General features: G+C 37.7%; 1 protein-coding gene across 1 annotated transcript in view; it reads right to left on the reverse strand.

The window, feature by feature from the left end:
- Positions 1-27,555, reverse strand: part of LOC309408336 (connector enhancer of kinase suppressor of ras 2-like) — a gene marked incomplete at both ends in the record, with an annotated part of 202,104 nt that overhangs the window by 111,098 nt on the left and 63,451 nt on the right. Inside the window, one exon of the mRNA XM_082004142.1 lies at positions 19,788-19,951. Coding sequence (XP_081860268.1) covers positions 19,788-19,951 — 164 coding nt within the window. The remainder of the gene's footprint in view (positions 1-19,787; positions 19,952-27,555) is intronic.

Raw genomic sequence — 27,555 nt, forward strand, 5'->3', positions numbered from 1 at the left:
CAAGAGTAGGGGAAAAAAAACAAGCAAGGTTTGCTCCATTCCCTGGTTTTGTTTTATGATGCTTAAAGTTGTTGCATAGTCATTTTTACCAAATTACTCTATTGGTGGAAATGGGCATACAGGCTTAGAGGATGCATACCGACTATGAAAGTGACCCCAAATGCGGTCTCTCTAGAACTACACAGCCACACAGATTGTCAAATTCTTACAAAATCTGGGTCATAAAACCGCTTAGTGCGAACAGAAAGTAGACTGAAGCCGACTACACTCCATCGCAGTAAAACAGGCCTGGCAGGTAGACTGCAGAAAGGGCCAAAGTAACAGCACGTCTCGAACGCAGAAAGAGGTGACTGGGAAATCTAGTCAATGTTTCCTTAAGCTTCTTCCCATAAAAGCACTGGTCAAACAGAAAGAAACTCTCTATATTCACTGAGTATAATATATGACAGTGTTATTACCTTCCCACACAAAAGTTGTTATATAGAGGTTATCTGACCTGTTCAGTGACATATTCAGTAGTATATTTTAATTTGGAGCTCAGTAATTCCTGATGCCCTATTCAATGCCAGGAGCTGGAAAGAAAGATTTCAAGAGGTAGAAATGAATTTCATATACGAGATCAGAGTCAGCCAAGCTTATTATAGAAGAATATCATTAGCAATAATGCCAAGATGAAGCTGTGCTTACAGTGACACTTGTTAATGAGATGTACAACTGACTGATTTAAAGATAAGTCTGCCCGCTGTCTGTAAAACACAGTCTTCAATCTTAGCAATTTCATTCTCCTATTTTCAAACTAGCAGCGAGGATTCCTGCCACCCCCCTGGCCCCGCTCTCCTGCTCAGATTGAGATGCCTGTTTGGGTGTTCCTAGTGATTGGGGTTATTGTCGGGTGGCGAGACAGGGCAGGTCGCCTCCAGGGCTGTTGCAGTTCAACCATTTTTTTGAAGCACAGGAAAAACAGGTGGCTGTTGTCAGAAGCGCTAGAATTCAGAAAATGGGAGAGATTACCAGACTTTTTCAAACAACCCAAAATAGGCTGCTGTTTTTACTAGTGCAGCGTGGAAGATACGATGTAAGAGAGAAGTTGTTAAATATGCCATATAGTTTAAAATGCATACTGGAAATTAAAAAATAGGAAGTTTGCCTCCAAACAGATATTTCCTCCTTTTTAAAATGCAGAAATAGCTAAATACACTGTGACAATCAGCCCTCCCACTTTGTGCTTGTATCACAACTCCAGTTAAAAACTGCTTGTTTCATACATACGTTCTGGTTTGAAGGTCCATTTTTAAAAGATAGTGGGAAAACTAAGCAAATTTTTTTCTCTCTCTGACAATATAGCACCTATTTTTTTACATATTTGCAGAAGTGGAATGAAAAAAAGCCTTCAGCTATAGCTTAGGCAAGGTTCCTATCTTATTGCAGCTACATAATAACATCACAAATTAGTATTTTATGCTAATAAAACTATCTATGAAGATTTTAGCTACAAAGATGAAATAGGTCACATTATTGTAGCAAGCATTAAGATAAAAAATAACAAATACCATGGAAAAAAAAATTAGTGCTAATCAAATTTTTTGTAAATATTAACACCGGAAGATCAAAAGCAGAGCAAGAAATACCTGTAAGATAAGAGTTTATTTATTCTGTGGAAAAAACGGCCCAGCATTTTATACTTAAGGGTACCTACATAATGAAATTATTTTGCTATAATGTGACATACAGAGGTAAAAAAAAAATATATGCACACTAACATTTATTTGATACAGGATATAATTTTGACTAATGAGTTTATATTGCATAAGTAATGACTTTATCTTATCTTAAAAACAGATTTATTTTTAAATAAATAGTAGTTTTTCCTGATGTTTTCATTCATGTCAGTAGTTGGTATAATATATGTAGAAATATGTATAAACACATGGATGCATATACAGCTTTTGCTGTAGGTGATACTTTCAGAATGTTACAATTTTCACCGAACTGTAAGGTTTAGAGAAATAAAAGTGTGGAGCGGTAGATGTGACCGAGGAGATGAAAGGAAACAAGCCTGACTGAAATACAAGCACCTCACATGCAACACACCGTGTCAAGGCATTTCAGGTACCACAACCTAAATATTGTGCCACTCTCCCACCTTCATGTTTCATGTATAGACGTAAGGAATCCCCACAATTTATCAGTCCAGTCCCGCTGTGGTAGCCATAGCGGCAGGTCTCGGTTTCAGACACAGCTCGGGACTCTCGACAAACCCAGGCAGTGGCTGTGCCTTTGCCCCGTGGTGCCACCCTGCCCGACACAGGGGCTGTCAGCCCAGCAGGCTGCTCCCCGTCCCACCCCACCCCGAAAGCAGCACATCTGGACTCACGGCACGCTCCACTCCTCCTCAGGGCTCAGTTGCTTTGAGCTGATATATTTGACATGGCGCTGCCGTGCCCTCTTCTCGAGTGCCAGCACCACCATATAATGAGTAGGATTTGGAAATTCATTTAAAAGCTCAATCTACAGGCACATCTTCCCCACTACAGACTGGTTTTTGACCCATTCTCAGATTACGCATAAATTAACTTAAAGTTATCATGGGCTTGCAACATCTGACGCAGCTCTGCGGGGATGCTCTGCCCCTCCTCTGCTGGGAAAGCAGCTCCGGTCCCTTCCAGGCTGCCCGCTCCCTCCTTTTCCCCGGGACGCACGCTCACACGCTCTCCACGCAACGGCACGAGACCTCTCCCCACCTGCCTCCCCGGGGGACGCCTGCGGTGCGAGGCTCTCCGATGACTAGGAAAGAAAATTCCCCAAAGCAGCTCCAGGCTTTTGGAATCTCCTTTGGGAAAACAGGACGTGCCAGATGGGATCCCACAACTCCCTGTTGCGTGCATCGCTCTGTGCGCTGCTCCTGCAAAGGCCGTCTCTTCGCAATGGAAGCCACAGTGTTTGCGACAGCATAGAGTCATTTAGCACTTCGTGACGAGACCAGGCAAACACAGACTGTTTAATAAAAGCAAAAATCCAAAATAATCACGCATGATGATTTTAGCATAAATAGCTCTGACATGTAAAGAGAATGAAAACCATCAAAACAAACTTTTTTTTTTAAAAAAAATCCCCTTTCTGGAGGTATGCTTTTAAAGTTTAAGAACCTAACAGAAAACGCAGTAGAAACCTTATTCTAAAATATTTGTCTCTGTATTGATTTCATCAGGTAGATCTGCTAAAATTTTGTGGTGATATTTTCATGGCAAAACTTAAAACTGAAGATATCAAAATAGTACGAAGTCAAAGTATGTGAGGCATTGCATTTCAGTCAGGCATGTCATTTTTTCCTCTTCAAAAAAAATTTACAAGCTGAATATCCTTTATATGACTAGCAATTTGAAGGATGTAAACACATTTTTCCTGTAAATCAAAGGCCCCTTTTTTGAAATTATCTGAACAAGTAAATAAGTTTTGCTATAATATTTAAAATACTAAATTGAATCTCAGTTCCACAGGTTATAACACACTAAGTATTGATTACAGATTTCAGATAAAGTGCTAGAAGATCTAGATTGGTATTCTATGTGAGCAGAGGTGATACAAATTCAGCTGAAAGAAAGAATAAATCATACCTTGCCATTAGTGTATTATATTAGGTAATGTTAAAGTTCTCCTGGAGTGGTATGTAGATATAAAAAAAAAAAAAGTTACTTGACTTGCAGTCTGCTAACAGTTACACCTTTGGCATGACTAGTGCCGACAGCACACTGGGGTCTTTCTATTTTTATTGACCCATCACCTAATTTGTGATGCACTAAATACATGGTATACCTGGTTCTGGGGAAAACATAGTGCTTCATGCCTGTGCCGATTACCAGTGTCTGAGGGCTCAGAGCTGAGATCTCCTTTAGGATTTGAGGTGGAAGGGACCTTTAAAGGTTATCTTTTCCAACCCCCCCTGCCATGGGCAGGGACACCTTCCGCTAGACCAGGTTGCTCAAAGCCCTGCCCAACCTGACCTTGAACAGTTCCAATGATGGAACATCCACAGTTTCTCTGGGCAGCCCATGCCAGTGTCTCACCACCCTTGTCACAAAAAATGTCTTCCTTATGTCCAATCTAACTCTAGCCTCTCTCACTTTAGAACTGTTACCCCTTATCCTGTCACTACAAGCACTGGTGAAAAGTCTTTCTCCAACTTTCTTATAAGCACCCTTCAAGTACTGGAAGGCTACAATAAGGTCTTCTGGAGCCTTCTATTTTTCCAGGCTGTACAACCCCAACTCTCTCAGCCTTTCTTGAGAGGTGTTCCAGTCCTCTGCTCATTTTTGTGGACCTCCTCTGGATCTGCTCCAACAGGTCCATGTCTTTCTTGCACCAGTGACCCCAGAGCTGGATGCAGTACTCCAGACGGGTCTCATGAGAGCAGAGTATGGGGGAAGAATCACCTCCCTAGACCTGCTGGCCATGCTTCTTTTTATGTGGTGCAGGATATGATTGGCTTTCTGGGCTGCAAACACACATTGCTGGCTCAGGTCCAATTTTTCATCCATCAGGACCCCCAAGTCTTTCTCTGCAGGGCTGCTTTCAGTCCGTAGCGATATTGGAGATCGCCCCAACCCAAGTGCAGGACCTTGGACTTGGCCTAGTTGAACTTTATGAGGTTCACACGGGCCCACTTCTTAAGCCTGTCAAGGTCCCCCGGATGGCATCCCTTTCCTCTAGCATATCAACTACACCATGTGGCTTGGGGTCATCTGCAAACCTGCTGAGGGTGGACTCAATCCCACTGGACTTGATGATCAAGGTCTCTTCTAACATAAATGATTCTATGTCCTTGTTAGACTGTATTGATCCCAGTACAGACCCTTGAAGGACAGCACTTGTTACCGGTTTCCATTTGGACATTGAACCACTGACTGTAACTATTTGGATGTGGCTAGCCATCTAATTCCTTAATCATCTAATAGTCCATCCATCAAATCCACCTCTCTCCAACCTTAACCTAAGAGCAGTCTTGTATGATGCCTAAAAATGTCCTCTGTCTAAAACCAACTAACGAAATCCATTAGCGAGCGTATGAATCAGCATACAAGTTCAGGTCTAGAGACTGGAACTGAAAGCTTAACACATTTCCCAAATGGTAAAAATGGGACAATGATTATAATAAAATGCAAGTTTTGACAATACTTAATGGAAAGTTAAACAAAATAAATCAAAGAAAGAGCGTAAGTTTTACTAAGGGAACTCTGTGTCAGCTGTAGTTCATACAGTGTCAGACCTGTCACTGCACAGTAGTGTTTTAATTGGGTAATGACCATAATCACATCCTCTGTGAGCAAAGGACTGAGGCAGCTGAGTGAGAGGCAACTGAACCCAACACGACCTAATTCTCAGAGCGTCTTATTGCAAACCCCAACTTCTGCGCAGTTTAACTTCTGTCTGTAGAAAATGTCTAGTGGAACTACTATTATAATGGCTGTTCCAGTTCCTTTATAGCAAGGAGATGCTGTACTGCACACCAAAATACATTAACACACAAAATTACACCTAGTTTGATATTAATCAGGATCAATTTCCCAAATTATAAAAGAAGCCTTATTTAGCTTACTAAACAAATTTGCTTTGCTCTGCATTAGGGAAAGGAAAAAAATAGAGGGCACATCTGGATATGTGCTACTTAAACTAAAATATTCAGTAATTCATATATTTTAAAAAGATATAAAATACTAGGCCCTGTTGTTTTGCAAACTATAAATAAATGTATTAAAAAAAAAATTCCATCTTCATGGGCAGGTATTGCAGTTCAAGTAAAACATTGCCCAAATTTGTTTCAGCATTTTCTTTAAAAGGTGTTCTCATTGTAAATCGGGAAGTTAGCAATGCTATGCAATAAAAATAATACTTCTCATTATCTTTAAAACATTTACCTATCATTTTATTATGACAGTTAAACTGCAGTATTAAAACCTCATTTATGTGCACAGAACACAATGATATGTCGTAAAAGTATGGAAGTTATTAATAACTATGGTAATACTATGCAAATATGCCACATCACAGTACAAATTAGAGTCTATTATCTAAAACACCTCAATCCTTTTTCTATGTGTAGCTTTCCTCCCCCTTGTGCTCCCTTCCATTACAATTATCCTACCTTTCAGAGCAAATTGTGTCACAAATCTTTCTTGTCTCCTGAGTCTATAATTTGGAACTTGTCTCGGTCCTTCTAAGCACTTCATGTACCTTCCTATTATCTTGTAAATAGATACATTGGGTAGATAGTGCTAAGATTAAATATTTTAACCTTATTTAAAAACTTAATATTTGCATTGTATTTTTAACTTCCAGAAGAAGCTTTAACATTTCCATTAGAATTGATACGTATAAATGTAATCAAGCATAATTAAGGTGACTTGTAATTTTATTGAAAAAGCCATGCATTTTTGATTTCAGATAAGAACTAGAACACGATAGTCTTTCCTTTAAAAATCAGACTCGCTCCAGAGTGAGACCTCCAGAATATAGTATTTAAAGAAAATGTTAAAGTTATCTTTAAGCATTGAGAGTCAAACAACTGGTGAAAGGAGCTGAGTTAGAGAAAAGCAGAAGATGAAGTTTTATTGCTTCAGATATGAAGACATGAAAAATACATGGCTAGATTAGACCTTGAAATGACTACGGAAAACAGATTATCACGAGAAGACCACAGACATAGCATGCAGATTCGCTGTTCATGGATCTCCAAAGGGTCACTAATTATGGCAAGACTTGACCCACTATATGCCAGGCTGAAACTGCACAGTATCCTAGTTGCTATTATGAAATGGTTAGGTTGATCAAGAATTAACCTGTGTTCTGATGTCCTGTCTAGATATTTTTCAAGTAGCTTTTATATTGTAGCTTTTGTTACAGATCTCAGACCAAAATGTGTAAAGTCGTCTTGGTCTGCTTAAACCTAATGAAGTCAGCTTGATTTAAATTCTCTGATACCCAAGTATTCTCTTTAATTGGGTAAGCTTGAATGAACTGGAACATCTTAACGTTTCTGTTTATGTATGTATAAATATCTATCTATTGAGAGAAAGTTAGAATATTTTACTATGGTACAAGTATCTAAGCCACAAAAATGTATGAGAAAATTGAATGCATTATATAAAGCACAAGCATTTAAAAGTCCTACAACAATAAACAAATCAAATACACAAGTATCTCTGTCAAGCTAACCAGTGTGAGATGTGTGCATTTTCTGAAAATGCATTTTTAAATTACATCTCACTACACAGCACATCATCAATGTATTTTTTGGTTAAGACCTGCAAAAAGATAGAATCTCCTATTTAATTATACCATGGCACTAAACAGCCTACAATGTCAAGTATAAAGAAAGTGTATTTTTATGCAAAATAAAAATGCCTTGATCCCAACATCTGGTCCCAGATGACTTGGGCCAGTGGTCTGAGAGGCTTTCAACATACAGAAGGTTCACTTTGGATGTATTACAAATATATTTTTAAAGATCATATCATTCTCTGAGTCTGCTGGCTATGTTGAAAGAATATCTTAATTCCGTTTTCTCCTATATATTTTTTCTGTTTTATTTTCTCTACCCCTTGGAGATATTTTATTTATTTATTAGCTTCTAAAACCTTCTTATATTTTTATTCACAGTTTCAGATTACTGATTCAGTAAGTACTTGAATTTTTTTCTGTTTTTAAATAGTCTAAATACTTATACTTTTCCATCATGTATATATTTCTGTTTAATAAATATTATCTAAAACCGTAACCTAGACTGGAGGTATGTAGCAAGGACTATAAAACAATAGTAGGAAAGAATGATGCTTTACAATTTTATTAACCAAATGTAGTCAAAACAAACTGTTGTATTTTCTAGATCAAAATATATATCTAGATGTAACAGATATTTGTTATATTGAAACTGTCTGACATTAGAAACAGAGTAGGACTAAAGATATATTGGGTATCAGCTGTTTTATATATTCTACTTTTTGCTTGGAATTGTCTAAACCATTGAAGCAGCTCTTTGTCTATTTAATGCCTATTCTTACAAAACTTTAGAAAAGGAAACTTTTAAGAAAAGGGTTTCCCTCTGAAAGGGGATCTCATGTCTCATTTCCATTGTAAAGTGGGGCATTTACACCTCTGAACCATCAATGGATTTATTTCTGTGGAGGCGATGAACCATCAGTTTCAGAAACAAGAGACTGATCCTAACCTATGCTTAAAATAGTACTTCAGTTTATGTGAAAGAGAAAGCTTTTACTACTTTTCCTTTGAACTTCAGCAGCATCCTTCTGAGCAGTTCGTAACTGCTCTCCCACTCTACTACTTATTCACATTTTCCACTCAACAATATCTTCACAAAGAGTTTACATCTAAACTCCCTGGAAGAGAATTTGCATTTACAAAAATTCCCCATTTCAAAATGCATTTAATATTTTCTCATATTTTTGAGCAAAACTTAATATTATAGCAGCACAAAATAACAAAAAGATTTCGTTAACATATTAACATGAAATGGTGAATGTACTGCACCATCCGTACATCATTTGTCCTCTCTCAAGCTGACATCTGTGCATATTTAATAGCTTCAATGTCAACTCTCAGAAAAAATACCAGTGGGAAAATAAAGCTGTGGCACTGTTTCTTTTCCGATACGCGCAAAATCAAGACCTGAGAGGATTCAGGAAGTTAGTCTACCTTGTGGCTTCTTTTCACATCACAAGATAAATTGTTTCCAATTACTTTACTTCAGTATTAAGTAAGGATTGATCTACATATGGCTTCAATTAAAAAAACATATGTAAGCCAGACATATGTGATGGCTTGACCTCTTCCATATGCGTATGAAAACAAGCTATGCAGAATATGCTGACCGGGGATACTGTGATAAATAAACAAGACCAACAGATGACCTAGTAGATATTACCTCCAAAATCGCATCAGACCACGATCTGCTAACTTTTAAATATTATTACCAACTACCGCCTGCATTAGCGGTTACCATGCCTGCAATTGTTGTTTCCCAGTGCGCGCCATGCTGCATGTCACCGCCGATACATTACGCCTCTCAGAAATACCTAAACTACACCCAGCTGCTTCTTCAGATTTACGGTTGCTAGTCCAGGGAACTCCACTTTCAAGGACAAAATGTCTCAAGCCTTTACTATACCTTTCCAGTACTCTCTGATCTTTAATCATGAGCTGCATCTTTCTCAGCAAAATCTAATGAAGCCGAATGTGTAGTACATTGTTCAATAAACACAAAGCTTTATTATTTGTTACTAAAACCTTGTGACCAATTAAACTTCAGTATTTAATAATAAACATAGTTTTGTGTCAGAACCAACTCTCTAATCATAGCAAGTCTCACATTTTTCAGTTTTTTAAGTACTTCTTAAAATGAATTACAAGTCAGAAATGCAAGACTACAGAGGATAAGAGATTCAGTATGTAACACAAAATTAGAATTTTAAACAGTGGAGAATTATTCAAAGCTCAGAGAAAAAACAATAGACTTGTCTTTGGGAAATATAACATCAACATGACCATTTCACTTAGGTCAGACATTTACCTTAGGTTCTTCAGAATTGGTAGTTCCACATGAAAAGTGTATCAGCTCAGGAAAGATGTGTTACATATGTTCATAACAATTCAGAGAAGCATGCAAAAATTAAATTAGTAATAGGATTCTTCTGAATGAGCATTAATGAGAATATGAAAAAAATTCATTTCTCTTTTTATCATGAATTTGCTGAAGGCTGCTCAGGCAACTCACAGTCAACAACAATTACATGAATATGCATGTTCATATTTATATTTGCATGCATATAGATTTATCTATAACAGTAAGTGTTCACAGATAATTAGGAATTCAGGCAGCTTATAGTGATTGATACTGTAACACAGAGTGGTATGAAGAATAACTTGCTGTAAAATTTATGAAATAAATTGCTCCTTGCAAGTGAGAACAGCAATTTTTCATTTTTTTCCATCATGGGGAAAATGTCATCATTCTTAACTAACACTGACGTACTCCCTGTATTTCCTGCGCACAGAGAATCTCTATGGCATAGTGCTTGCCATCAGTGCAACATGACATGCATTGCAGCATTCAGTACAGGTTTTAAATCAGGATCCAAAAAAAAGAACTATTGCTTTCTGCAAGGGAAAGAAGATTTTGCAAACAAAACACAAACAATAAAATGTAATCCTTTCCAGTGTGGGGGGGGGGGGGGGGGGGAAATCTACAGCCTGAGAAAAAAAGCTAATTTTAAATATTCATAATATTGTTTATACCTAACTTTTTAAAATACCATATAAGTAGTACTGCAACCGTTTTTCATTAAAAGTCTAAAAATTCCCAATGTATTTCACATTACAAACCATTACAGAGACAATTTCTTGGATATTTAAGACTTTGAACACATGAACAAACTAAGAAAATTTCTGTATAGCACTGAGGTTTTGGGTTATTTTAAAGAAATTTAAATTTCTTGTCAGTGGATTAATACTTTTTTTTTTTCCTTTAATGGGGAAAAGTTGTTCTCTTTCTGCCATAGTCTGTATTAGTCTTCCTTTTTGTTCCAAAAATAGAATCCTATACCCCCTTAATCCAATATACCTTCCCCCTACTATTTAATGTAATTACCCAGGTCTGAATCAATATTCCATTAGCTGGATTCAGTCAATGAACTGTCTTTCACCACCTGCATATTCTGGTTGTAAGGTTTTCAGTGCCGGCACCCCACAAGCATAAGTTACTGCAGTGCTGGCAAACCCCTAGTCACGCACAGCCATTCATACGTGCTGCTTGAAAATCGCAGGGTAAGGAGTGACATGGCGTTCCGCGCGCAGCAGTTCTGAGCAGGGCTGATCTCCAAGGGCCTGTCCCCGCTTCGCGCCCACATCCCCTTCTGTACGCGGTTCCCGCGCGACCTGCATAGGAACAGAGGCCGAGGCAGCGGCTCTGGGGGCCACGGAGAGCCCGTCCCAGAGGCCACAAGGCTGATGCCTCTCCTCAGGGATCAAGTGCATTTTCTTCCAGAAAGCCACTGGTTTAGGAGTCACTCCTCGAGCGACCGACCGACCACCGCAGCACGCCCAGGAATCCTTGTGGACTTACTGTTCTGTCGAGTTTGGTTGAGATTGGCTAAAACTTTCAAAACTTATTAATGGTGTTACAGGGATGAACTGGTGCAGACGTGGGCAACGCAATCACAAAAACCTCATCTGCTTTGAGAATTATTCTCACTTGGATGTTTCTCACATGCAAACACGTATGGGAATTCAAACAGCTTCGGTAAAGAGTTTTAATAAAGCATGCTGAGCCCAAGTTATCAATTTCAGCTGGCTAATGGATTTAAATTATATATTGAAATGTTTAATGCAGTAGCATACAATTAAGTGCTGTTATGTAGCAATACACCAAAAACATATGCTTGTTTCTGACAGAAAGCATAAAAAGCCCTCTGTGCTGCAAGTCATGATTTTAGAAAAACAATATTTTCCTTCAATAAACCCTGCTTGAAATATTATTTCTGTGTTTGCAATAAAAGATCAGCACTCCAGAATTTAGAATTTAAAATTACTGAGTTTAACTCTTATACAAAAGCATGCTGTTTTGGTGGCATTTTTATGAAATCACAGCATACTTTGCAAAATCTGTATTTTTATGCTTTGCTGAACAGAGGACTACCTTTTCAAAGTCTCATGACAAGAACAGGCCAACAACTTCCAGACATGTTTATTGCGACAATGATTTGAAGTCAGCAGTAAGAATTATTTAATATGAAGCACGTAACTGTAACAGCCTAACAAGTACATATAAAGTACGTATAACACGCAAGACAACAGCAGATAGAACTGAAAGGTTACCAGTATTGAAACTGCACTTTTGCCACTGCTAATCTTCCCCTTCTTGTGCATGAAGTATTCAAACAAGACTATCTAAGCCACTGACATGAGTCTTGTTTTTACAAGTCAGTGCACACGTGGACATCTGAGCACAGTAAATTAATGTGGATTTGCATCAACCACCAGTAATTATGTTTTATGTCAGCCAATAAAGAGCAGAAGAACGATGAAATCCCACTGTCAGGGCTGCACTATATTCAACCACAGAAAAGTTTTAATCAGTTCCAAAATTTAATGCAATTTAATGTTATCTGAAAAGCACATTTACTAAAGATATATTCTGTAATCTATAGAATTCTATATAAAAGCAGGGACTCTTAAAATAAGAGGCTATGACAGCTGATTATTTTGTACATGTGTTCCTGTATGACAGCATTGCTACTAGTATTATAACATAATAATTGTCGTTACAAAACCAGTTTAGCCTGACTTGCACCAATTCCTGCACTACAAGTTAGAGCTTCGTCCCTTCAAGGCGGTCAACACTTGGCTCTTATTCCTGTACTTAGTCTTGCAAAAAATTAAATGCCCACTTCCCTTATGGCTCTGTGAAAATGTAAATGCGTTCTCAACTCAAAGTCCCCCACAGATATTGTGCAGAAATGGAAAAAGAAAGGTGTAAAGCACTATTTTATCTCTGAGATTAATGTTTGTGGTAGCATTGATGAGAATCTCTCACAGGATTTCTTTTTGTGGCCAGCTTTAATCAAATAGTCTCTAATGTTATCAAAACCAATGTAGAAATCTAGCAATACATTTTATCACTAGGTAAGCAATGGCACAGGACAAATATTACAAACATCTTTCTTTTTAATTCCTTTAGTGTAGAAAGAAAGAGATAGAAAAGAAAATGTGAGTCCTCTACTGCACAGCTTATTTGTGTGTCACTAGCAGGCTGTTCCATACACTTCATACTGAAATTCTAGGGAAAGCAATAATTCATATAAATTAATTGGATATGTCAATCCTAATGAGTCCACAAAGGCTAGGTAAGTATCCTTAGAAGAGCACAGGGTGTCTCCACATTGCTGCCGACAAATCGAGTATCCAAATCTTGGCTTGAGACACAAGAGAGCTTACACAGAGCAATTCAGAATACTGGAGCAAGGCAGCAGGGGAACGAGGTTAAGACACCAAGCTGGCCTTCCTGCTTTTTGCTATCCACTGGTTTTGGCAAACTAGACTCCTGTGCAATAAAGGATGCCTTCTGAAAGACAAAGAAATCAAAGCAAAAGAAGCAATAAACACTCGCTTAGCACTGAAACATGCAGCTGGTTTCAACAGAAACAACCAGGACAGGCAACTGAGTGTTACTACATAGGTTTTTCTTGTGATCACTATCATCAGCCTTCAGGAAACTGAAGGGCTGAAGTTACAAACAAAAATGTGGTCTTCCAGATCTAAACCTCAAAAGAAACCTAAATGATGTCAGAAACGAATGTACCATTAACATCCCCTAAACCAGGGGTAGAAACATTTACACAAATTATAACGTAGACCAACACTGTTTGGATTGAAATTCAGCCAGTATTCTCCCTCCTGCTCTGGTGTACAGCATGGGACATGAATGGTTTCTCAGCACCACATTGTTAGCCTACGTATTCATTTGCATAAATTTCTGCTAGTGCATTGGCCTAATAAGTAGCAATACAATTTACTGTAGATATTATGGTGTGCTGTTCTCTTCCAGTAAGTGACAGTAATTCATAATATGAAAAGGAATAAAACATTCATTGACAGAATATCACTGAGTTTAGCCAGACATCGAACCAGACATGAAATACAATAATGAATTATTATAATAAATGGATTATTATTTTAATTTATTAATTTATAAAAGTATGTTATTTTTCAGAAGCATGCAGTAGTTCCTGTAGTAGCCTATTCACCAGACTAGCCTGCAATGAAGGATCCCTCTACCTTGTCCTCTACTTACATCAACTCACATACCTGCCAATACAGCTGGTAAGGGAACACTGGGTGATTTCACAACTGAAGAGTTTCATTCATACTAGGCAGTCAACATTAATAACATGTAATTACATTCAAGGTTCTCCTTTTTCGGCGTACCAGGCTAGCAAGACCTTGAATTTCTTACTACTTACCTGTGTGACAAAACTAACACACACATGTAAAATACCTGTGAACAAAAGTACTTTAGGCTATCGTGAAGTCTTTGTACAAACTTAATTATCTTCCCTCAATGTCCTGATCCTAAAAGGTTTTTAAAAATGCAAAAATTGGCAACAGACTTTAAAATGGGAAAAAATGAACAGAGAATCCTTAAAATAGTTTATTTTTCCAAATTGCATGATTTGAAAGGCTAAAAAAAAAAAAGAACGAAGCTGCTAATTAGACTAAGCAAAAGTTAATACATCCTTTCTAATATGTGGAATAATTAACTAACCCATTCAACAGTATTAATTCAATGGTTTGGCACAGCATAACAAATAGCACTGGACTGCCAAAAGTTGAACTTCATTTCCAATTAAGATTAATAAAGCTCTCTGGATGCATATATGTTCGTATATAATGTATGTGCCAGGTTCCTAATTATGCTGAGATGGAATATCTCTTCATCTCTCACTAAGAGAGATGGCATTCCATTTCAAAGAAGGAAGATTTATTTTGCTCTATTTAAACATCAATATCTAAATAAAATGAAGATTTCTGTCTAGAATAATTACCTTTGAATAACCTTTGAAATATGGAGGGAAAATAAGTATCTGACACATAAAATGACTTGTTAAAAATTAAACTTGATTACGTATCAGGTAAAATAAGAAAAAACACTCTCAAATATACTCACAGTATTGCCAAATCAAAAAGTGTTTCAGCAGAAAGAAAGGCAAATGGGCTCTCAATAGAGATCATTGTAGATATGGCTATTAAAAAGTAGTATTAATTTAAGCAAAATTTGAATAATTTTAATTCAAGAGAAACAATCTTATCAATAGATATAGACAGCTATGAAAGACTCTTTGCTTCATCTTCAGCATGGCATACTTCAAAATAAATTCTTGCAAACTGCTTTCCACCTGACCAATGAAATCCCAGTTCTGTTGTAATTTTGTTAAAGAGATGATGCCTAACAAAGAAATGTTAGAAAAAACCCAAAGCATATATGTTCGGTAACCATGTCCCATACATTGTTTAAAAAAAAAGTAGTAAATATGCAAGCAAATTAAACACACACCAGTTGTTATAAACATGCTGACCCACAGGTGACTTTGTTTTGCCTTGTAGCAGAAAAACTATCATGCTTGGGTTGCTAGCTTTTGCAGTAACTGCAGCGAGAAACATTTTCTAATCTTTATTTCTCCTTGAATGCTGTCCAGCACAGTGCCTAATTTCACTAGCTGAATGCCTATGAATTAACAGTACTTTTAATTACTTTAGATACAATCTGTATTTGAGCACACTTTCCATTTTACATTCATTTTTCTTCCATTCATTATCAAAGTCTTTCTTCCCACTAGACTGTTTGTATTTTGTGTGGGCGTTAACAACATACTGACTCCAATACTGTCCTAATTAAATTAAATTTACTTGCATAGATTTGAAGAGCAACCCATGTTAACCTCGAAAGTACTCCTTTTTCTTCTTTCCAATATATTTTACTGTCTATCAAATAATTATTTTCCCCCAGGCCCTACTACTTCTTCAGAGCCAGCCAATGCCTTTGTGCAACTAGTCCTCCAATACATATCCAGGTTAGTATTTCAGCTTTAATAAAAGTTACAGTCCAAATCCTAAATGGCCAGCACTTTTTAGTCCATCGTTGTTATTTAGGTTACTTCAAATAAATAATTGCAGAGCAGCTTCTGACCACACTAGTAAGAAAGTTTGATGTTTAAGACAGGATTTTTCCCCTCACAGCCATCATTCCCAATCTTCTTCTTAATTAAAATACTACTAAAAAATGTCTTTCTAGAATGGTCAAAGAATCAAAGCTGAAAGTATGGCTCACCTATGACTTTTCCTTTCATAGCGCATAAATTCAACCCTGAGCACTCCCAAGAAAGTGCCAGCACTATCCCTCCTACAGTGAAAGATACTCTCACCTTTTGCACTTCAATTTTACCCTTTCAAAAAATGGATTATTCTAACATTCAGAATGATTTCATTTTTAAGGTAGAATACATATACTTCTATATCACCATTTTGCCACTTCTGTTGTGCACAGGTGTACCAAATTCTTCTATTCTTCCCTGTTTACACTTCTTATATCGCCTTCTTCCCTACTGCAGTTGCTGTTCTTTCAGTGTAGAATCGTGTCTAGATGGAACTCTCATATGTAATGCCTAGTTAAACAAAGCTCTGAATTCAGCTTTCTTTCAAAAGAGAAAGTATGACCTGTGATTGCTCATATTGGTAACATCTGTCTTGATTTTATTCAGAAATAATATGACAGTTTGAATCAATTAAGACATAATATTAGTTCATCTTTTTTTCATGTTTAGGTGTCAAAAGTAGATACGAAATCAGAGAGGGCAAATGTGTCATGGATTCCTCAATTAAGCCTTCCCTGCGATTAATAACTTGCATTTGAGAATCTTGTTTACTAGATGGTTTAGGACAGGGAAGAAAAAACACAGGAGGTGCCTCCTTTATTTTTTGTTTTCTCTTGCACTTAGAGCCCTAATTATGGATCAGCATTTAGTTGTGTATACGCTGTGTAACGGTTTGCATCACCATGATAGAAGCAGAGACATTGCTTTTTGATGTGTAACCCCAAACAACTACTTCCCACCCCACCAAAAGCCAGTGGGCTGGTGGCCAGGCCCTTAGGGAGCGCATATGGAAAAAACGGCATCGCAACATGCGCTTTCAGTGCGTTCCAAGAGCTTGAGCTAGGACAGTCACATTTCTCTTAGTTTCCTGAAGCAACATAGCTGTTCTGCAGCTAAACCCATGACCAATGTGCAGCTGAATTCCTGATGCATCACTGAGCCTGAGCTTACCTGAGAGATTTCTACAGTACATTGGAGATGCTTCTGCTTAAAGCGTTACACAACCCGTCTGGCTAAGACGGAGTGGAACATCCTGCTAATACTGCCTAGAGGAAATAGGTCATGTAACTTGGACACTGCCAATTGCCAAACAGAAATCAATTCAGAAATCCATACAGGGAGGAAAAAAAAAAGTAAAAATCAATGCTCATTGACATGGCCCAGCGAGTGGGTGATATGCAGAGTACAAAGCAGTACCGACGTATATCGATATCAACAGGAATGCAGCTATCTGTGATGCGGGCAGGAAGAAAACACAGTGTGCATAGCATTGTGGCTGCTCTGCCAGCATGGGCTGGGAACACATGCCATGCTGAATGGCGCAAGCAGAGGGAGAGAACAAACTACTGCTCTTGCTGTTACCGCTCCTCCACATGTGGAATTCTACACCAGATTGTTTGAAGTTATGTTTCCCCTCAATTTTTTTCTTAAAAAAAATTTTTTTTTCAAAACTTAAGTGTATGTATATACGAATCTACAAATATATTTACTTTGTACTCTATGCACCCTGTCTATATACACAAACGGGCACACAGTGCATTAATACATTGACATCTTACTGACTGGGGCTGTATTCTAGCTGCCCATAAACTGTATTAAGCTTGGTTATAATGTAACTCAGGAAATTAGGGGTAAAATGACATGTTCCTTAAGACATTCTGATTCAAATGATTTCGTATATGTTAGTTCCTGTTTAGTGACATAAGCAAAAACAGACACCCTTTTTTTTAAGAATTATTTTTTAAACAAGATCTTTGCTCTGTTTCTTTTTTTTTTTTTTTTTTTTTTTTTAGACTAGCTAGTCTAAAAATCCATTGCAGTGATGAACTCCAAGTCATGGTTGTCACTGATCACTTAACCAGCAATCAGATTTTAGTGCAATAATCTATTGATGTTTCAAGATTTAACACAGAATAAGATGACAACTGTAAAATTTTAGAAGTGCATTCTAGGTGTTAATAAAGGCAGCATCAGATCTCCTACCATTCAATTATTGTCATTATTTAAAAGAATTAAGATAAATTCTTAATGATGCTTTTTGGTTACATAGATTAAAATTCTCATAAATTAGTACAGATTAAGATAGATATTATACTAAGCCTTGTAAAACTTTTACTTATGATCCCTACTTAGCAAGAACCTACAAGAATTGAAGAATGTGTTGTGCATAGCAGCAAGGCAGAAACGTCAGAAGCAGAAGACTACCGCCAAGAGCAGAGCTGCAGGCAGCAGACTCACTCAGCAGAAAGCACATGGAATGGGCGAGAAGATAAAAATTTAGAAGCAGGGTAGGGGAAAAAAAAAAAGCAAGCATTTTAGAGACAGAGTGAGCAAAGAAGGGTAAGGGCTTAAAGGCAGGAGGCTAAATAAATGATACCAGCATCTGGAAAATCTCCATACTGCTTTAAAAGAAAAAATAAGGTCATGAGATGGCACAGTAAGAAAAGAGCTGCACTATTGACCAGCAGCAGGGCCAGCATTTAAGAGGTACATTTTCTTTGTTTAAAGAAGAAAAAATAATAACAAAAAAATCAGCAAGGGTCCTCCTAATGGGCACACTTGGCTGAAGGGCATTCTTTTTCCAGAGGAAAATTCTTGGGTCTGCTATTTCTGACTAGTGTCAGGGCACAGCACTGTATTGTTCTTGAGATAATATAATGTAACAACGTGGGGTATTTCCGCTTTTATGTGGAAAACAATGATTCAGAGGAAAAACTTCATAGTTCGATTTTAAATGTTTCCAAAACAAAAAAGTTTGTTGGGTTATGGAGTATGCACTAGTTTACAGGTAAAAGCATTTCTCTGGTTTGATATATATATTATTTAGTTTGTAAGAGCGGAACTCAAGTTACATTAAGTATATTTTGTTATTAGGGGTACTCGCAAGAAGCATGTGCATAACAAAAGGTAATAAAAGGTTCATCTTTAGATGAAGTGCATTTTTCCCCTGCTTGTTTTTATTTTACCGCTAAGTGCCAGTTTCCCTGTTGGAGACAATTTGTTTTACCAAAATCCCACAAGATAGTCTATTTTGTGCAAAAGCAGAACTCCTGATAAAGTAGTAAAATACTGGGTCTCTCATATGTAATCTACATACGTAATGTTACTATTTTATGTTTTGTATTTTCAATATCCTTTCACAAGTTCACCTACACAGACTTATTTCTTCTTTAGAATTAAGTTAATACATTGCATTTTATTAGTTGGTAAGAATTAATAAGACAGGAAAAGAAGAATTTTCTGATATGAAATACTTCGTTAATAGGCTAGCTGAATTCATAGTCTGCTATATGAAAAAACAATGTTCTTCCAAAAGTGGCTGGTTGCAGGTTGCTAAAATCCCAAAACTTTATCTAAAGTACAGACACACATCAATTTAAAGTCAATTTTAGCATTCCAATCTTGTCTTAAATCTCGTTTTAAACAATCTTCCAGTCTAATTAGCATTACCTTCTGGCTCCTTAGCACCACCCTTTTGAACGTTGGCATAGTTAAAACACTCGGGTCTACTTGGTTTAGTATAGTGTGGCAAATGTCAGTGAAATATGAGGGCATATGGCATGTAATTATAGAACCATACGGATGCCAGTAGTGATAGTCAACTGTATTTGAATGCAAGACCGAGAAACTTAGAGGAAGAGCAATAAAAGACCATTGTACATAATCATAAAATGGATATATATCGTTTCTTTACAGCTGAAAGAAGCCTCTACATGTCTGTCCTTTAATGAAGCAAAGCCACTGTGTCTGTACAAGCATATAGCTGTAGCGTGCAGCCTACATTATTTTAATTTTGCTTGGGAAATTTATAACAACAGATTATTAAAATGAGTGATGCAAGAAATCACTTACCAATGCACATAGCAGGTCAACTGCTTCCAGTATCAGTTCCTGGTGGCCAATGCGAGTGACGCCCAGTTCCTCAAGCTCTTGGTGAGTGATGTGTAGCAGCTGTTCGCCATTGATCTTTTCCCTTTCAAAATTTTTAATGTATTGTTGGAGGCAATCGTCGAGGCCTATTTAAAAAAAAGCCAACAACGCATGTTCAGAGAATGGAGACAAATTATAATAACTCTGTAATTCACAATTATAGAAATTTCTTGGAAGTACAAATATAATTCCTTGTTTAGATCTATTATGGAAAATGTGCAAAAAAATTATAGTTTCAATTACATGGTATAGTGCATACTACTGCTGAGAAGAATTTATATTACTGACGTTATTTTCAAAACTCTTAAACATTTTAATACGGGGAACAGTGAAGCAGGTAAACTCAAGATCCATAAAAAGAACAGATACCCAGAAGCCACAGAAATAATAACCAGCCTGGGTATTTAAAGATAGAGCTTTGCAACATCGTAATTTCTACATGTGGCCTTCTATCAAATACACATGAAGTTACCAGTACGGTTAAGGAGAAAAATGTGTATGCAAGCACTAAGAAAACAAAATGTGTATACAGAAAAGGAAAGGAACAGGCATATGATCAACATTGTTCTCATTTGTCTGTTTAAAAATTCTCATAAATGCAATATAAACAGAAATAAAGCAAAAAGTTGATGTCTTCATTTCCTGGATTATTAATGTAAGGAAACAGATAATTCTATCATGTACCATAGTATCTTTTTAAGGAGAAATTTGTATTTTTTTAACATTTTTTGAACCGCAAATTTCCTTTTAAGTAACCAGATGATACAGCTTGGCAATGATGAACAGAAATATATTCCTCTACATTAGTACAGGAATGTTAAATGAGTTACACAAGAGGGTGAAGGAAGTTCACTGAAAACATATTAGAAAACTACATTACTATCTATTACTCTACTTATAAGCATACCTACTTAGATAATATTAAATGATTTAATTAGATCTAATAAAATTGGTCTATTTCATTGTAATAGAAAGTACTAGCTAAACCCATTACTAACATGCAATACCCGAGCCTCACTGAATGCTGGGATTAGTTAGCGTCCAGAGATGAGTTTCTCAAAGTTATAGGAGGACTTGGTCAGAATAACCAAACTGCTAGCGGGGGAAGTAAAAGCTTGTGGAAATTCTTAGAAACAATTTCAGAGCAAATCCCAAACCCCATACATTCCAGATTTGCTTTTAGTGAATATTTGCCTAAAACTCATCAGAAAAAGTCACTGAAACTGATATCAGAAGTGCAATTACTTTGAACAAAAGTGAAGCAAATTAGTTTAAAAATTTAGTATCAGTGGCCACAAATCAGCATTTGTAGTATTCAGAAAGATTCAGAAAACACCAAATGAACATGACATCCTATGAAAACTGTGTAGCCAGATGTATTAAGTGTGCCTTTGTGCCGGAGAGACTGTATGACAGAAGAGCAAAATATAAAATTTGTATTATTCGTACTGCTCTGCAATAGCTCCCCAGGGCATCTTTAGAAGGCGTTTACTTAATGGTGCAAACAGTATGGCAGTTGACAATAGAATACAGAAATATATCATTAAAGAACCAGGCTGCCTCATAGCACGACAGCATCTAATACATACAGACACACAAAAAAACCCCAAAAATATTCATCCGTTGCTCTCTGCCTTTCTGTCTACCTGGGCTCTAGGTACTGTACGCAATTGCTCCTTTTCTGGCAATGTAAAGTTTTGTGTTTGATAAGTCTGAGGTGTTACAAAGCAAGAATTTAGCCATCAGTGGTTTAATTCTTTATTATCATGGCTATAATGGTTTTTAGCATTAAAATATCAAAGTCACAATTAGAAAGAGTACAGAATGAGATCATTTTGACTCACCAAAGCCAAATGGAATATTTATTTCCTCAAGCCACTTAGGCCTCATTAGTGTTCTTTATGCAATTTTCTCCATATAATTTCTGTTTACAGATAAGACTTAAATCAGTTGAGATTTGTAACTACGAAGAAGGGGCATTAACTCTGTCTTGTAAGTAAATAAAATAAAACTGCTATTCCCAAGTTACACAGCATCAGTGTCAGAGTTTGGGTACAGTTTGTAACTAACAGATATATCCTTCACAATGCAATAAATTAATTCAAGGAAAAGGGTTACAACATGTATGCTTTATTTTAAAGCTGAGACTTAATGACCATGATGAGAATCTGCTATATTGTCTCTTTCCATTTTTAAGTAAAAGAGAGATTATTTTACCCACACAGACTAGGAAACTTTTTCCTCTACTCTTTGAATACAGAGATAAACAAGCATCTCTGATATGTTGACGCAAACTACGATTTTGCAAGTAAGGCATGTAGTAAATTGCCTAAAATCGAGGAAACATGAAAAAGAAAGGAGGGGGAAAAAAGGTAGGGAGAAAGAGCAGGAAAAGAAATGCCAGTTAGCTTTAAAATGTTTCTTTTCTGAACTGCACAATTAAGAAAAAAGGGACCACCAAAACAACAAAGCAAACCAACATCCTGTAAAAGAAATTCTCTGTAGAGCTAGCTAAAAATCAGATTTAAGTATTAACTCAGAGCCCACATTACAAAAGAGATGCCACATGTCGTGGGCAGTAAGGCCCACTGAGATTAAAACAAATCTTTCCATTGATGTCAACAAACATCGCGTTTGTGCAACATTAGAAGAACACACACAGTTGCCACGTTACATAAAGATCTGTCCCTTTCTCTCTGGCATTAGACAGAGATATTGAAAAAAAATACTATAAAAATAAATGAAGGAAAAAAACACAGGTTGTTGCCTTCTATGCAGGTGTCATGGAAGTCAAATTATGCAGACAGGGCGACCCTCAGAGGGGAGAAATGTAGTGACGATCACTTTGTCAAGTGTGATCCATTACAAAAGAAAATAATTTCCAAGTTAAAAAGTGTGTAATTTCCAATTTTCCATAAATTTCTCCATAAATTACATTTACTTGCTTTTCCTTTTTCATACATTTTAATGGATTTTTGTTACTTATTGTAAACTATGCTGGTTTTGAAATCTATCCCCAAAATTCCTGATCAAATGATGGTTTTGTTCATGCTACATCATTATTCCCAGAGGAAAAGATACAGCAGCTGGCTAGAGCAGCAGAACACTGGCTGTGAAACGGAGGGGTTGCGGGGAGGGCAGACCGGAAAGGTCCTTGCCAGTTCAGCTTGTCACAACTACCACTGCTCTCACGAGGTGATCCTCCCGACAGCGGAGGGTATACAAAATGATATGCTCTGCTATAAAAAAATGCAACGTTGCTCAGTCTGCTTTTAGGGTGTAGGATGACAGAGAAGGAAAAACAGCTCGGTGGAAATGCATTTACCACTCCTGACTTCTGTAGCTTAGCCCTGAAGCAAGGAAGTGTTAGAGTCCACGTACAGCCGGTTTGGCAAAGAAGTCAAAACCACTTTGATTAAGGGTATTGAGAAAATATTTAACATTTTCCCTAATGAAAATAGGTTTTAAAATAAAAAGCACATAGCAGAATACTGAAATCGCAACTGCACAAAGGCTTATATGCAACAGCATATTTGAAGGGTAGATGATTGTCTGAGGAATCTGGGTCCAAAGGACAGAACCTGAAAGTCAACGGAATGATCTCAGCTTGTTCAGAAGGATTACATTTTTGCCTGCCAACAGTAATTTAATATTCCTGTTAATGTATCTCATTTGACTAATAAAAGCTATACGACAAACATATCTCTGTTGTTACAGAATGGTGACTTGTGAAAAAAATCAATAAATCGAAGCGACACAGGGACAAACTCAATTTTCAAATGTTGTTGCACTAGATGTGGGAGGAAATCCACTAAAACTGCTGTGTCCTTCAGCCAAGATAAATGCAAACAGTGACTGAGCTCATTTGTGAGGTCAGGTATCTTGTAGAATATGGCCACAGCGCACAACAGGAACACGCCTGCACCAGCACATGCATCTCAGGAGCGTCAGCCGAGTTGTGAGCCACGAGGGTCACCTAATAATTCAGAAGAAAACTGATTGTACCAAAACTGCCCCTGGGTGACAAGGAGAAAAAAAAGACAGAAATACTGCAAAGAAAGGAGCAGGAAAGGTAAAAGACAACCAGCAACTGTGTGCTCTTTGAGAAAAGACAGGAGGAAGAAGACTGCTGAAGTGGGTTTGGAACCATAAGAAAATAAACATATTGTTTGATTCCTGCTATTTTTTGCAAGTGACCTCAGACATGACCTTCCAAATAAACAGGACTGCACCTCAGACACCTCGCCTGATTCCATCAGTAGCCTCTTTTCCTAGGCAAAGCAACTTGCAAGTCCAGAAAATTAGCTATTGGCTATTAGCTAAAAAAAAAAAACCCCTCTCATTTCTATGCTGGAAATTACCTACTTAATTGGGCAAGGCAGCTCCTGTCACCACCTTCAGTTTACATATGCACATCTGCTTAAATATATCCAGTGCTTAACAGGCGCAGTCCAAATAGTATGTACAGAAAATGAAAAAGTTGTGGGCTGTGGGTTTTTTTTTTTTTTAAAAAAAAAAAACAAGTGGTATTTTCTACATAAAGCAATATTTAGCAGCTAGCTAGAAAGATCTGGAAGAAATTGACTGTCTAGCAAACAGACAGAAGTAGGTAGAGAATGCATACCTTTTCCTAAATGTAATTTTATTGAATACACACATCAATTCCTGGGTGTTCTTGATCAAAACCCACTTTGATTTATTACATTGGGCTTAGGCACAGTGGATCTTTTCCAATTCTTATATAACTTGTAACAATGAAAATCATCAGGTGGGTATTTATTGTCAACGACATTAAAAGCTTTTAAAGAATTATTCAGACCAGATAAAGAAAAGGCATAATCCTCAGGACCATGTTCATACTAAGCTGACTCTCAAATACCATCTATTTCTTCTTAAGCCCTTTCAGGAGGAAAAAAAACTGTTTAGAATGCCTGGAGAAAAGGATCTTCATAACCCCACATTCAGAAAGAGACGAAGAGAATGTGTTTGAAAACACTCTAACACACCAAGCTTGGAGTGGTTCAGACCTAAACTTTCCTAAAGTTTAGAGTCTACCTAAAAATTAGAGAGTATCATGCAGTATTTCGCATTTTAAGCCTTCTTGTTACAAACCCGATCTGTAGCAATATAGTAGCTAGATTACAAAATTTCATACAAAAAATACATTAAAAATTGCAGGTCATAGCATGAACGCACAAACACACAAAAAGGAAAAAATTGAGATTATTCTGAAAAAAATAATCCCTCAATCCTGGCTTTATCTGACCTTTGAATGCTTGACTGCACAAGTATAATGTGGTTAAATGTTGCTTCCCGGATGAGTTTCCTCTGCGTCATTGTAATATTCACACAGATACAGATGGATGTTTTAGATGCAAATACAGGCAGATTTCTGCTCCTTGAGCTTACAGATCCATCATCTGCATAAGCAGGACTAGAGCGGGATGAGCACTTTGAACGAATGTTTCCCAGACATTAACTGACACCAAAAATGTTAACTTCCATTCCAGGCTTCAAAGCGGCTTTAACTTTACTGGACATAGACTCTTCCACTTGCCTCAGGCCTCGGGCTAAGACTGCGCAGGTCCACAGGCTGCTTCCCCCAGCAGAGCCAGGCTCCACACCCGCCCGGCCAGGGCCCTCCGCAGACACGCTCAAGAGCCAGCGTCCAGCCGGCACCGCTGGGCTCTCGCGCAGCCAGACCAGCTCTCCCGCTCGCGCGGCAGGATGGCCTTTCATTCAGAGGGTTCCCTTCTCCCCAGCCTCTCCTCACCCTTCAGCCACAGCCCACACACCAATCAACTTCGCTGGCTCTGTAGTCACAGTTACAAGTATCCTCTCATCCTCCTCATCCTTACTACAGGACCCTGTTTTTTCCCCTAGCAAAATCCTGTATATCTTCAACTCCCTCCATTTACTGCCAGCTTGTATTTCCAGATGTTACATTTTTCCTCCTTCCACACTTGTCCCTGTTCTTATCTTTTCTGTGTGTGAATCAGGCCCCTTTGTCTCCTCTGCACCAGCAGGGAAGCAGCGCTGTGAGAGCACGAGCTGGAGGGAGATGGATGCTCCCGACCTCAGTTCCTCGTCTCTCCCCAGAACAGGTCAGAGCCTCACTTGCAACAACCAATCTCCTCAGCCACAAGAGCCTTTTGTAAAAAGGACACAATCCTCAAAAAAAGTAAAAATCTGCTGCAAATTCCCAGGCATAGAAATCCTTTTTTTCCCCCCCTCCAAAGCATCCTCTAGACATCACAGCCACTTCACCAAGAGCGCAGGCCTGAGACACAAACCATCCTCCCAAATTCTATCCGAAATGCAAAACCAATGGGAACACTACATCATGGCTAACTTTTTTTTTTTTAGCATGGCCAAAGCAACAGGCTTTCCCATAACCTCAGCGTCTGTAACTACAAGCTCTTTTTGGCAGCATTTTTCCAAGATAACTATATTCTCAAGACAAAAGCTGTGCTGTAATTATTAATATTTTAAAAGTTCAGAGCATCTGAGAAGGTTTTGTAAGGGGATGTGTCAAGCAATATTAATAACAAATGAACAAACTGCTTCACTTATAAAATTTGATTTAATGATATGCCATCACCCTTAAACTGACATTCGCATATATGAAGTAAATGACTTAATATAGTTCTGCCTTCATTACCTATGACTGAGTAATAGGAAGTGAAGACAGTAACTTTTTTCCCCCCTCACAACCTGACAGGTATGTTGACCTGTTGTATTATCACGGAAGTAACGAACAGCATTTTCAAGAAGCTTGCTGGAACTAGCCCTGACCTTAAAGATGTTTCTGGAAGAAGAGTGTCACGCTCAGAGGATGTATCACATTTTCAGACACAAGAGCATGCTCCTTGCTGTCACATTTCACAGCAATCTTAACCTCGAGATATGTCACTGATGCTGTTACTGATGAATTTCCCATAAAAGTGATAAAACACAGAAGTGTCTTTATTAGCTCCCTGTGCTAATAAAAAGTTAAGTCTTAGCCTCATTAAATTTTCTCCTTGATAAAGGTATAACAATAGGCTCCAGTCATTTTTGAAGCAGCACGGCTGAAGAATGACCCAGAAGTGCCAGCAAGCCTCTAAAAGCCAGCACACTCGTACCTCCCATTTACAGGATTATGCGCTTCCACATTCCAGCGTGACTAAGCTGAGAACACTTGGATGCAGAATCTGCCTTGTTACCCTTTAAAAGGGAAATGCATCGGCCAAATACAAGGCAAGTACTTCTATCCATTTCCTGCACTGGACTCATAACACATTGCTTTACTTTTTCAAGACCACGTTTGATGAGAATCTCTTCTGGCAGAAGCGCTGGTTGCAGCTTAGAGCAGTACCCTTGCACATCCCGCTGCTCGTGCTTCGCGCCACCGGGTGCGCCTGTGTAGCGAATTGGGTCAGAAACTGCACTATGTTAACTTCAGTCCTTTTTGTTACCAGCTATTTTTAACTGGCACAAATGAAGTGGAATACATCAGTGGATGAAAGAGCAGATGCTTAAGCTGGCACCACTGCCAACATACATGCTTTTCAAGCTACATCATAAGAAAGCCACATTTCATAATTCTTTACTTTGTTTCCTCTTATTTGCTGAGATGGCAAACAGGACCACAGGACCAGCCATTGCTCCTGACATCCTGAAATACATATTGATATTTAAAAAAAAAAAA

Source organism: Phaethon aethereus, assembly GCF_964289735.1.
Source record: "Phaethon aethereus genome assembly, chromosome: 10".
Lineage (NCBI taxonomy): Eukaryota > Metazoa > Chordata > Aves > Phaethontiformes > Phaethontidae > Phaethon > Phaethon aethereus.